Source organism: Gordionus sp. m RMFG-2023, chromosome 1 (assembly GCF_954871325.1).
Source record: "Gordionus sp. m RMFG-2023 chromosome 1, tfGorSpeb1-WG-v2, whole genome shotgun sequence".
NCBI lineage: Eukaryota > Metazoa > Nematomorpha > Gordioida > Chordodea > Parachordodidae > Gordionus > Gordionus sp. m RMFG-2023.
In genome coordinates, this window is record NC_088775.1 from 68,884,001 (window position 1) to 68,896,809 (window position 12,809).

Below are 12,809 nucleotides of genomic sequence, written 5' to 3' on the forward strand. Positions count from 1 at the left end.
TAGTATTTTTTTCCGCAATTATGTTGGAATTATTATTCTTTCCCCTTTATATAAACATCCATCTTTTTCCCATAAATTGTTTTTGCAAATTTCATATTATTTGTCATCTTTTACCTTGAATTGAGTTTTTATACTTTCCTTTACCTTTTTTAACGTATCGTCGTTATCTAGTTTTTTCCGAATTTCATCTGCTGATATCGGATACTCGTTTATAAAATATACTTCTTCAATGATCTTTGGTATTATCTTCCATTGGGCATCTTGAGAGTCCGTCTGCCACATTGTTTTCCTTACCAGCCTTGTATTTTATCTCGCAATTGTACTCTCCTAGCATTAGAGACCATATGAACAATCGTGGTGACGTTATATTTGCCGAACTTTTGTTACCGAATATATAAACAAGTGGTTTATGGTCGGTCCATATTGTAAAAGTTTGACTTACTAAATATTCATAAAATTTCTTATCTCCGAATACGAGCCCTAATGCTTCCCTTTCAATAGTTGAGTAGTTTTTTCTGCCATTGATAGTGTCCGTGAAGCAAAACATATGGGATTCTCAGATCCATCTTTTTCGGTATGAGATAGTACGGCTCCTACACCTTTCATAGATGCGTCCGTAGTGAGTTGGATCTCTTTATCTGGATCAAAATGAACGATTATTGGAGGATTGCTCAAGCATTTTTTTAATATCTCAATACTTGATCTGCATTCTTCCGTCCATAGGAAAGTGTTACCTCTCTTTAATAAATCATAGAGGGGTGCCACAATCGTTGAAAAATTTTTTATGAATCGATGGTAATAATTCATGAGGCCTAATAACGACTGCGATTCATTAATTGACTCCGGAGTTGGAGCATACTTTATGGCTTCTAGCTTCTCCTCTGAGGGCATAAGACCTCTACTGGATATAACGTGACCTAGATATTTTATTTTTTCTTTAAGAAATTTACTCTTTTCGTAATTTGCTTTAAGACCGAATTCCGCCATTCGTTGGAATACTTTTTCTAGATTATTTTGATGTTCTTCATCCGAAGAACCTGTGATTATTAGATCGTCAAATTAGTATGCTACTCCTGTCATTTTCCCGAAAATTAGATCCATAGTCTTTTGGAATATTGCTGACGCCGAAGTTATTCCGAATGGCATTCTTTTGAATTGAAACAGACCTTTTTGAGTGTTAATAGCTAAATGCTTTCTCGAATCAGAATCTATTACTACTTGGTGGTATGCATTTGAAAAGTCAATGGTTGAAAACTTTTCCCCTTTTCTTAATTTATTAAATATTTCCTGTATTCTAGGGATAGGGTATATATCCGCTATCATCCATGGATTTATTATAGTTATTTTGTAGTCTACGCAAAGCCTTATACTCCCGTTGGACTTAATTATGGGCACCAGAGGACTGGCCCATTCCGAATACTTTATAGGTTCTATTACTTCGTTTTCGATCCATTTTTTAGTTCCTCATCAATCTTTTCTTCTAAAGCATATGCAATTTTTCTAGGGGCGCAAAATTTGGTGTCGCATTGTCTTTTATATTCAGATGGACTTCCATATTGTTCAATTTTCCTAACTTTTTATCGAATATTGTTATGTATTTTTCCGTTACCGCTTTCAATTCTTGTCCCATGTAATATATATTATTATTATTATCGTATGCATCTTCGGTCCCTCCTAATATTGATTCTTTCCATATCAATTCTCTATATTCCTTCAGCCAGTTAATGTCTACCAATGATGGTCCATCAGATTTCACTATAACCAAAGGTAGATTTTTTATGATATCTTTTATTTGAACTTTCACTTCCACGCTACCTATAATGGCTATTTCGTTACCTTCGTCTTAATTTTGTGCCCGAATCATGAATCATTTTATCGGAGTTGATTGTATTCCAAGTCTTTTAAGAAATAATTGATACTGATGCTCCTGTATCTAGGATCATGTTTATTTCCTTACCCTCTATACTTAGATTGATTTTGAATTTTTCTTTACAAGATTTGATATCCATCGAGTATATATACGATATATCTTCCTCGTGGCCTTTTTGATCGCAAGATTTGATCAGATGTTTGTCACTACCGCATTTGAAGCAAGTTTTTTTGTCTGGAAATATTGATTGTCGTTGTATTTATAGTTATTATTGTTAGCGCTGTACTTTCCCCTTATCTTATCAGAATATTGATATTTGTTTTTATGATAATATTCATTGTTATCGTACCAATAATATTGATAGTATTTGTTATCATTATTACTATATTTGTTAACATTATTATTATATTTGTTATCATTATTTTTATAATTGTACTGCGGGTTATCATTATTATGCCTTCCATATTTCGAGTTGTAATTATATCTAATGAATCTATTATCTAATCTTGTCTGGTAAGGATAATTGTCCCTATATCGTTCCTGGCTGCGCTTTTGATTGTCTTGTATATAATTTATTTTATTACTTTCTATTTTATCTTCGCATCGATCCTTTCCATCTTGACAATAAAATATATCTTTCGCTTTTTCTTTTTCCTCTATCAAATCTATAGTTTGGAGGAGTTTTTCGATTTCCTCTACTCCCATGTCCTCTTCTAATAATAACTTTGTTTTGATCTCTTTACTCTCCAATCCGTTGATTATCTGCATTTTTAGATTTTCTTCATATTTCTCTTTGAAGTTGCATTTCAATGCTAAAGCCTTTAACAAATTTAAAAATTCCAAATTAGTTTCTCCCTCTCTTTGGGTACGTTTAACAAATTGGAAACTTTCCAATGGTGCTATTTTTTTTTCGTTAGCTATCAAAGAATCTAACATATCGTTATATTTAATTTTATTAATAGATTTGGGAGCGAATTTTAAAATTACTTTATTTAAGTCGTCGGTGGACAATGCAGATACGAGTGCTGCCCTTTTTTTCTCGTTGGCAGATATATCATTCAATATAAAATATGCCTCTAATTTAATACGAAATATTGAGAAAGAATCACTGTTATCCTTAATGGGAATCGATGGTGTCATCTTAGATACTTTTATATCGAATTTTAGTTATTTCCTCTGTTCGTCGCCCGTGTCGTCGCCAGTGTTAAATTTCTTATTTGTTAAATTGCTAAGTCGCCGAATTTCAAAGTCGAGATTTTACGTAATCTTATATTTCCTTAATGCTGAAATGGATTTTCTTTTTTCAATTTTATTATTTTTCATATAACTTTTTCATCTTTCTAAGAAAAAAAACAAAATCTTTTTCCAAAAAAATATAATTTTTTATTTTTATTTTCTAAGAAAAAAAACAAAAAAAAAATCTTTTTCAAAAAATACAAATTCCAAGAATTGGTCAAAAAAAATTAGTCACAATTCAAAAAAATCGATAAAAGAAAATAAAAAATAATAACAATCCAAAAAATCGATAAAAGAAATAAAAATAATAATATCTCCTTAAGATTTCATAACACTATTTATGCGCTCAATCGGTGTAAAGAAACCTTAGCTCAATTTCCTAATATTTTGAAGTTGTTTTATATTCTTGCATGTTTGCCTATTACAACATGTACGAATGAAAGGACTTTTTCCAACTTGAGAAGGTATAAAACATATTTACGAAGTACTACTTGCGAATCTCGGCTAAATGGGTTAGCTCTGTTAAAATCCTCAGAGATTTGGTTCCAAAGACAAATGAAATTCTCGATGAATTGGCAATATTCCCACGAAAATTAAAAATCACATTATAATTATAGTATTTAATAAAAATTTTTGTATAATATTGTATTTGATAAGAAGTTATATCGACGGCGCACGGCCGGCGCAGAAATTTCTTTCTACCTTTTTATTCTAATAATTGGTCAACATAACTCTTGTAATTTTTTAATAATCAGGATTTTGATGAATTTTTATTTCCTACCATTTTAAAATCATAATTATAATTGACGTCATTATAGAATTCAATCAATCAAAAATCTAAAATTCTAAAAGTTACCATAATTTTACATATTTTTAAAATGGATGCATCTACTTTAATAATTCTATAAATAATTTTAGTATCCTAACTCTGGATAATAAAAAATCCGTAGTCTGGAAATTTTTTGCAAAAGAATTAGAGAAATTATTACTGCTCTAAGATATAAAGCTGCAGAGGTTGAATTTGAATTCGAGGAATATCAAAGAAAATGCTTAAGTATAATAGCTTTAACATCAGACATGTTAGATCTTGACAGCATTGATCCATACCCGGATACCCATTTTCAAATTGGCAATTCCAATGATAATATTAACAATAATTCCACACATATGAAAACCTTAAAATTAAATATCCCAACACGTTGGCATAGAATATTAATTATGCTAGAAAGCATATCTGGATTAAATAAAAATTTAATTAATAATGCTTTGAAAAGAATTGGGAAGCACTTTCTCAAATTATCAAATTATGAATCTGATCTAGTAGAAAAACTATTAGCATTTCTTTCAAAATTTAAAGAAACTGTCGAATTTCTTTCAGTACAAAAGGGTCTACTTTAAATTTGGCGTTACTTTTTAGAAGTGAAATTGAAACACATTTAATAGTAAGTGATAGTGATAGTTAATCACTTAAGGAAAATATGCTAAAAAAACATGCGTTGCCCTTTCCGGTTTGTAATCTGCAAGTAATATTATATAAGTATATTCTATTATTTTTTATTTAAAATTATCTAGGTATTGGCTTCTCTTTTAGATCCAAGATTTTAAAAATTGACAATTGTGTCAAAGTATTTAATAGATAATAAAACATCTTAAACTTATAGAGAATGATGATAATCAGGTAGTAAATATAGCTAATGAGGATGAAGATGAATTATTAAATTCAAGTTATTTGACAAAATTGGCAAATAAACATTCAACAAATATAAATTATGATTCCAAGTTAGTGACTTAGAACAAGAATGCCACAGTTTTCTTGGAAAAAGACATTCATAAGATATGGACGTTCTAAATTTTTGGAGAGAAAAGAAGAGTGAACTTCCCAATCTTTCCAGGCTCGCCAAAAAAATTCTTTGCATTCCAGCGACTAGCATACCTAGTGAAAGAGTTTTCTCTACCGCAGGATTGACGTTAAATTTCAAGAGATCATCATCATGTCCCAAAAACTTAAATAAAATAATTTTTATACATGATAATTATAAAATTACGAAATCGATTTTGGATATAATATAATAAGTTTTCTATTAAATGAATATTAAAAAATATGCTGAGAAATCTGTAGAATAGTGTATATTTATTTTTTTTTAAATTAATAAGCAATTAAAAAAATTTATCTTATAAAAATTTATATATACGGCGATTTTATTGACGGCGGCTAAAAATCGGCGCGCCGCCGGCCGTTGATTAGATTTTTTTAAAATTGCACCGGTCGCCGATATTTCGTCAGCGCACAGGTCTAAATATACCTAACTTAAAATAATAAAAAAATAGGCTTGTAATATCCATAAGCACTAATTAGTAAATAATAGTTAAAAATAGGAATATAATAATAATTATTATTAAATTATAAATAATTTAATAGAATAGCTAAAACATAAGACCTGGCAGCCCCAAAAAATCCCCCCCCCCTCATAAGAAAATCCTGGATACGCCACTGTCACTGGGTATGCTAGTTTCTGGAAAACAAAGAATTTTTTTGCCGAGCCTGGAAAGATTAGGAACTCTTCTTTGGCGTTTTTAAGAATGTGGTATTCTTGTTCTAGTTATTTAAATTATTCATGTCTATGTGTCATCATATTGTTGACAATGAAATTCAATTATCAAAAAGATCAGATTCTTGTTTAATAAAAATTGGAGTTGTAATTAATGTATCATATTATAAATAATATAGCAATATTTTTATAAATTAGATACCTTCAAAAAATCTTTCATTCCTAAATTATCAATTGATTGCAAAGGTAATAAGTCAGCACAACATAAATAACACATAATTTCTGGAGAAAAGCCATTTTTAGAGGTCTTAGAAATTAATCTAGGATTTTGGTTTGGATATAAAATATTTTTTTTAATCTTTTGATGAAATATCTTCATTAATGTTATGATCAGAATCAAGTGTTTTAACCAATTTCCTATGCTAATGTAGATTGTTGAGTTTTATAGATAGATTATATTTTACAAAACATATTTTTTTAATTTATAAAAGATTTTAGCTTAATAGGGGAAAATAAAATTTTAAAAAAATACACAGTGAAAAGGGTTTATTTGAATCATTATCTTCTACAATAGCCTTTTCTAAGCAACTATTACAGTAAAATTTGTCATAATTTATGAAAATTGTTTTATTATCTCTTTTATAAGTATAAGAAAACCAAAGAATTACCAAACGAATGAATTTTTATTTTTTATTATTGTAATACTAAAATTATTTATAGATTTATTAAATATAGATGCATCCATTTTAAAAATATGCAAAATTATAGTAACTTTTAGAATTTTAGATTTTTGATTGATAATTCTAAAATGATATAAGAATTCCTAAAAATTCTGATTGACATTAAAAAATACAACAGTGAGTTCACCAATTATTACAAAAAAATGCATATATGTAAAAATTTATGCGCCAGCGTGATTTTTATAAACAACGACGTTATCGGGGTAACCAAAAAAGTCGACGACGGCGCACAGGTCTAGTATTACCTAAAGCGAAAATAAAAATTTTTTTTTGAATAGTGAAATCTAAATATGATACCTACTCAGCTAAAAATAAACCAAAATCATAGATGGAGCGATTTCATCCTCCAGAAATTTATTATATGCCGTGTAAAACTGTGATATTAATTATGCAATTATTACATAATTTATGTGATATGCTTATGCTGGAACAATAAATATATTATTTATAATGTTTGTATTAGTACCAGGGTTTTATATAGATCTTCAAATAAGCACTATAAGATTTTTTTCACCCAAAATTAGCAAAAAATCTTTGAAGATCATAAAATTGAAGATTAAAGATCAAAAAATTTTTACAAAAATTTGTGATTCCATCATGAAGGATTTTTTATGCACAAAAATCACAAAATATATACTTATAAAAGATTAGAAATTTTAGGTAAAATTTGATCAAAAATCCTGTTTAAGAATTCTCAAAAAAATCTTCCGAAATCAAAAGTAAATGTTAAACTCTGAATACTACTGATATTCAATAATTTTTGGAAATGGTTAATAATAAAAATATTTTTTAAGTTAAAAAAATGATGGTGGTAATAAAAAAATCGACTTGTAAAAATATTTGTCAAAGTATTTATTTGTGCAAAAAGTATTAGTTATTATCTGCATCTAAATACTTATTTTGAAATTTTTTTATAGATAAAATACTTTTTTTAAAGTATAATTTGTATATATATTCGAATAATTTTTTTTTGGAAATATATATTTGTATATTCGAATATTTTACCCTGCAAGTGCTTTATTAATTTATTTAATAAAATAATTTTAAAAAAAAATTCAATTTTTTAAAAAATTAACTGATAAAATTTCCTTTTCATTTAAAAATGGCATATTAATATATGATTTATACTTACTTATGAGACCATCTAAATGTACACTTTTCTAATTAAATGCATTTTAAAATTTATGAAATCGATCAAAGTATCTGAAGCTCAAACGTTTTATTTTGAAGGTTAACTAATTGAGATCTTTTAAATTATATTTTAACAAAAAATTATCAATTAATTTATTTAACAATTTGAACACCTTAGAATGAAACAAATAAATTTAATGTAAAAAAACCATAAATCATTTCTATAATCATTGGATCCATAAGGCAAGCGTGTTGTTTGTTGAAAATTTTTTCGGCTATCAGAGTGCAACAGGATCCAACGTATTCTATACATATATCGCAACTTGAATGAAGATTCATTCATTTTTTTTGAAAATATAAATTAAAATTATGAATTTAAATATTTGACACGTTTTAAAAAATTGTACATATTTTAGAATTTATAAATCTAATTATCGTTATGTATAAGATTTTTCAATATTATATGTGAAATTTTAAATTTGTATTAGAGGAGGCTGGGGCTAGTCAGCGCATGGGGATTTTCGCTATAATTGATTTATTTTAAAAGCAGTAAAGCTTAGATGTTCAAATTTATGAAAATAGCATTCAATAATATATATTTGCAGATATTTTTTTAAATTCGCCATCTATTTAAAATTTATGATTAAATTTGTTTTTTACATATAATATTTTACATCTCAATTTTATATTATAAACAGTTTTTAAAAAAATTATAAAAATGGACATTGCATGAAAGTTAAAACTCTCTTTTAATGTTTTGCAAGGTATTATGAAGCGATTAGTATTATAAATACCCTAAGGATTAGTAGAATCAGAGCTAGTCATATTAGTTAAATTATGCTTAAAGATATTGTTAAAATGTATTAGTATTCATTATATAATATTATAGATTGATCAATTTGATAGACAATACAATAAATTATGAAGAAAAAATATATAATTTTTTATGTTATTTTTATATGAATATTTAAATTTAAGTTCTATTGTAATATTATATATAAACAAACTATGGTGCATCATAAAGGAATAAAAAGAATATTTGTTCTTAGGAGACTTAATAAACCTTGATTCGACTAACACCAAAGTTGATCCGAAACACTCCTAGTTCAGGACTTGTTTAAAATCCATTTTTACTAAAATAGATTTTGAGAAAAATGTACTTGGTATTTATTTTTAAAATGTTAAAGATATCTATTGGCATTTTGTAATTCTAAATTCATGAAGATTCTGGGTTTCAATTATTAGCCCCGATATTCTTTATATAGGATTGGGAATTTCAAAAAAATTATAATATATTTCAAAATGTATTTTAAATAAATATACTTTTATGAATACTTTTTGGATTCGATTTTCATACCAATAATTATGCTTGGTTCTCTCGTATCAAAAATAAGTTTAATAGGAAATTACAAGGAAAAATAATCCCCAATTATAATGCATGTAAAGTTACATATTAATAAAAAGTAATAGAAAAATAAGATATCCATCTACAGTGAAAATAATTCGAACATTTGTCAGATCGTCCTTAATGCATATTTGATTATAGAAAGTGTGCATTCAAATAAAAGAAAAATTCATAAGTTAAGAGTTCCTATATATATTTAAGATAAAGTATAAAATTGGAGGATGAGAGAGCTCCATTTTTTATCTTAAGTTGAGCACAGATTGCATTGTACATTTACTTTATTATTGATTTTGTAAGATATTTTGAAGAACATTCTCCTTTAGAGAATGAGGCATCTTATTAAACATCATAATGCCTTTAAAAAAATAGTCTGCGGAACTGGAATCTATATTTTCTAGTTTTATATTATCTTCTTCAAAAAAATTTACTTCAGTTTCATTTTCTGTATAAATATTGCTGATTTTAGTTAAAAAGGATGAAGCAGATAGATCTTGATTTTTTTTCTCAAACTCGAACCATAAAATTGATATTTAAATTAGTATTTTAAATAGAAGTATTCGCGTTACTGTCCAACCTTCTCTAAATTACATAGAGAAAATCCCATATATATAAAAAAACTTAATAACTTATACTCTTTATCATTTTCCGAAAGCTCTTTATGGTGATGATCAAGAATCTCAACGACGCAAGGAATTAAACAATTATCCTGTTCGGGTAAGGTGTTGTGGTCAACCAGTGTTAGTAAAAGTTTTCTTAAAAAATATATTGTTTGAGTTTTTAAAATATATAGTTAAAATATGAAGCCTATGTAAAAGAGAGAGAGTAAGATATCTTTAAGTTAGGGCAATTTTTTTTAAGACTTTACATTGTTAAATATAAATATATAATATATGGGGAGGAAAAACTTAACTGCTTTAAACATAAGTCCTTGAGATTGAGAAATGGATTATCACGAAATATCAAAAGATTCGCTGGAATGCCCATTCTATCCAAAAGATATTTAACTTCAGTTTTAAGCTTGTAATCGCTGGATTTAATATTTAACAAAGGTACCACAACATGGTTCGAGATGGAAGCATCTTTAATCTAGATGGAAAAATTAGCATCATAATTTTATGTGTAGGCGTAAAAAATTTATAATTTTTGATGTAATAAATTTTTAATACCTATTGCTTTGCATTTGTGCTTATTTTAATGGATTAATAATAAAAGGCGTCGGTAAACATATATAGCAATTTCGAATCTTATTAAAACGCAATAACATTCATTTTTAATATATATATATATATATAACTCATTTAATCAGTGTCCTATTCGGATTTAATTAACATCGAAAAAGGATATATCAAATTGTAAAAGGTCACTATATGTATGAAAAATGAGACTATGTGACTAAAAATGCTATATATTAATAACCCTAACGCGTAACACTGTAACTTCAATCCTAACCTATATGATGAGGTTGATTTCAAAAAAAAACAGTCCCGAGTTGGTATAGACTAGTATGGTGCCGTGTTTTAGTAAAAGTTCCTAACCTCTGAGCTCCTGTCACTCCAAATATAAAAAATAAATATATAAGAATTTATGGCGTTATCAATAATTTACAAAAAACACCCAAAAACGAATAACGTCAGATATTATATATCATTACCCTTACTTTCAGACATGGCCCGGTTCAAAGATCAGCTGGCCGAACCTAACAAAAGGGAAAACAAAGCTTTAAATAATTTAAAAAGCAAATGGCAAGACTGATGATATAAAACCCTTTATCAATCGACCGCTTCCTAAAAAATATAAATTATAATTAATTGGTACAAATAATGGTCGGTCGGTTTAGTGCGTCCGAATCTAAAACACGTGGAAACAAGAAATAACATAATTACACATGCTTTTTTAAATATTATGCCTGATTATATTATTAATAATAATACAGATAAACGGTTATATCTATATAATATATTTCATACGGCGTAATTTGATGTTTTTAATTTTAAGGGGTAAGAAGTGCTTTAATATTTATTTAAAACCTTGGCTAATCTTATTGCCCAATAAATAAATTAGAAGTATAAATTGAATAAGCTATGTCTACGATAAATAAGCAAACCTGATAACAATAAACAATTTAATAAAATATTATTATAAATCAATCAAATATTAAAATAAAATTGGGAGGAAAAAAGTAATATGCGACATCCTGTAAAAAGTAAGTATATTCATATCCGAATGCTCAAATATAACATAATCGCGATGAGCACATTTTCGAATATGCCTAGCGAAACGTATTTAAATAAAATAACATATTATATTATATAATCAATATAAACATTTATAAAAAGTTTGGCTGGACATAACATTAAAGATTTGGGATTTAAATTGATTTTATTGGTCCTTCTTTTCGATATTTTAAAAGAACAATATACAAAGCAGGGAGACCGGTGCACATCGAACCGTATTTTGTAAAAACCTTTATAATCAACAATCTCAACACACCCGATAGAGAAACCTAAATGAATAAGACACAATTGGTAAAACGACTTCTAAGAATACAGGTGAAATAACACATAACCATAGGAGAAAACTCTCTCGCAATGCACGCAGGACTTATAAGCTACAGAGTTATTCAAAGAAGTCAAAATATTATTTGATAAAAGCAAAAGGCATAAATATAAATATCATTTAAAATTAATTTTAAAATGCGATTTACAACGAATCAAGGCCTATAATCGTATTAATTTAAATAATCTTTTTTTAAGCCGAAAAATCCAAATCACTTTTTCGAAAATCAAAATTGTAATTACTTCGTAAAGGAAATAAGCGTAGACTAAAGAGCTTATAGCTGAGTCCAAATCGCAAGCCTCGTTTCCCATAATTACGCGTATCGCGTCAAAATTGTCAAGGTTTTCCTGGAAAAAAATATAGATATTGCTGTTTAAAAATAATATGTATAGTAATTATTTATAATTATTATATATAAATTGTGTATAATTTATGTGATTAAATAATTATATCGGGAAAAAAAATTCTTTTTATCTTACCTTGGCTTTCTAAAAAAATGTTTTTTTTTATAGTTTAAAAAAAACCTTATCTTTTTGAAAAGAAAACTTTATAAAATAATTTCCAATATTTGAAGTATTTTATATTACATACCGTGAAGACCTTTAAACAACAACTCAAAGGGCTGAGGTGGAATGTATAAAGCATTTTAAATATAATTTTGGTAACATAATAACATTTAGAGGTCAAGATACTGAAAGGGTCAGTTTTGGGGGTTTCATTGTAAAATCAAATTCTGATTAATAATCATACATATAAAGTATAAACAAATTTAAAAAACCATTATAATAGCCAATATAAAAAACAATTTGTAGCTTTCTTCTATACTAAAATAGTTAAAATATAATTTATATAGACCTGCTTCATAAACTCTTTTTTTTATTACTCTTTTATTACAAAGCGAATACCAATAAATCTCTAGCAGAAATGAAAGAAAAAGAAGATAATAGGCCATTTTTTTAAAACTTATTTAGTAATATACTCAGATGAACTAGAAATAAATATATATTAAAGGTACAATGTAAAACTAATTTTAACAATTGCATTTACTTTCAAACCAAAATTTATTAATTCCTAATTAGCAGCATATCCTATCCTATTACTGTATTAATGAATAAGAGTCTAAAATATTAAGATATAATTCTAAAAAAATTATCAATTAAAAATTTATGATCTCAAATATTATAAAATTTATAGTGCATTTTACTCCTATTAATAATTTTTTTTTAAAGAAGGTTATAGGAATGAATAAGAACATTTTAGCTATATTGCTATCTTACAAATATTGATTTTTTTTTGAAAATATCATAGAAAATGTAAATTCG

At 26.8% G+C, this 12,809-nt stretch overlaps 1 protein-coding gene across 10 annotated transcripts in view; it reads right to left on the reverse strand.

Moving 5' to 3' along the window:
* The window catches only part of LOC135931132 (uncharacterized), a 45,113-nt gene that overhangs the window by 18,640 nt on the left and 13,664 nt on the right, over positions 1 to 12,809 (reverse strand). For 6 of the 10 annotated variants that reach the window (XM_065468026.1, XM_065468021.1, XM_065468024.1 and 3 more), the window contains 4 exons: positions 11,730 to 11,834; positions 9,842 to 10,017; positions 9,558 to 9,683; positions 7,736 to 7,848 (listed from right to left, as the gene is read on the reverse strand). In XM_065468026.1, coding sequence (XP_065324098.1) covers positions 7,736 to 7,848; positions 9,558 to 9,683; positions 9,842 to 10,017; positions 11,730 to 11,834 — 520 coding nt within the window. The other 4 variants (XM_065468030.1, XM_065468023.1, XM_065468029.1 and 1 more) reach the window with 4 other exon arrangements.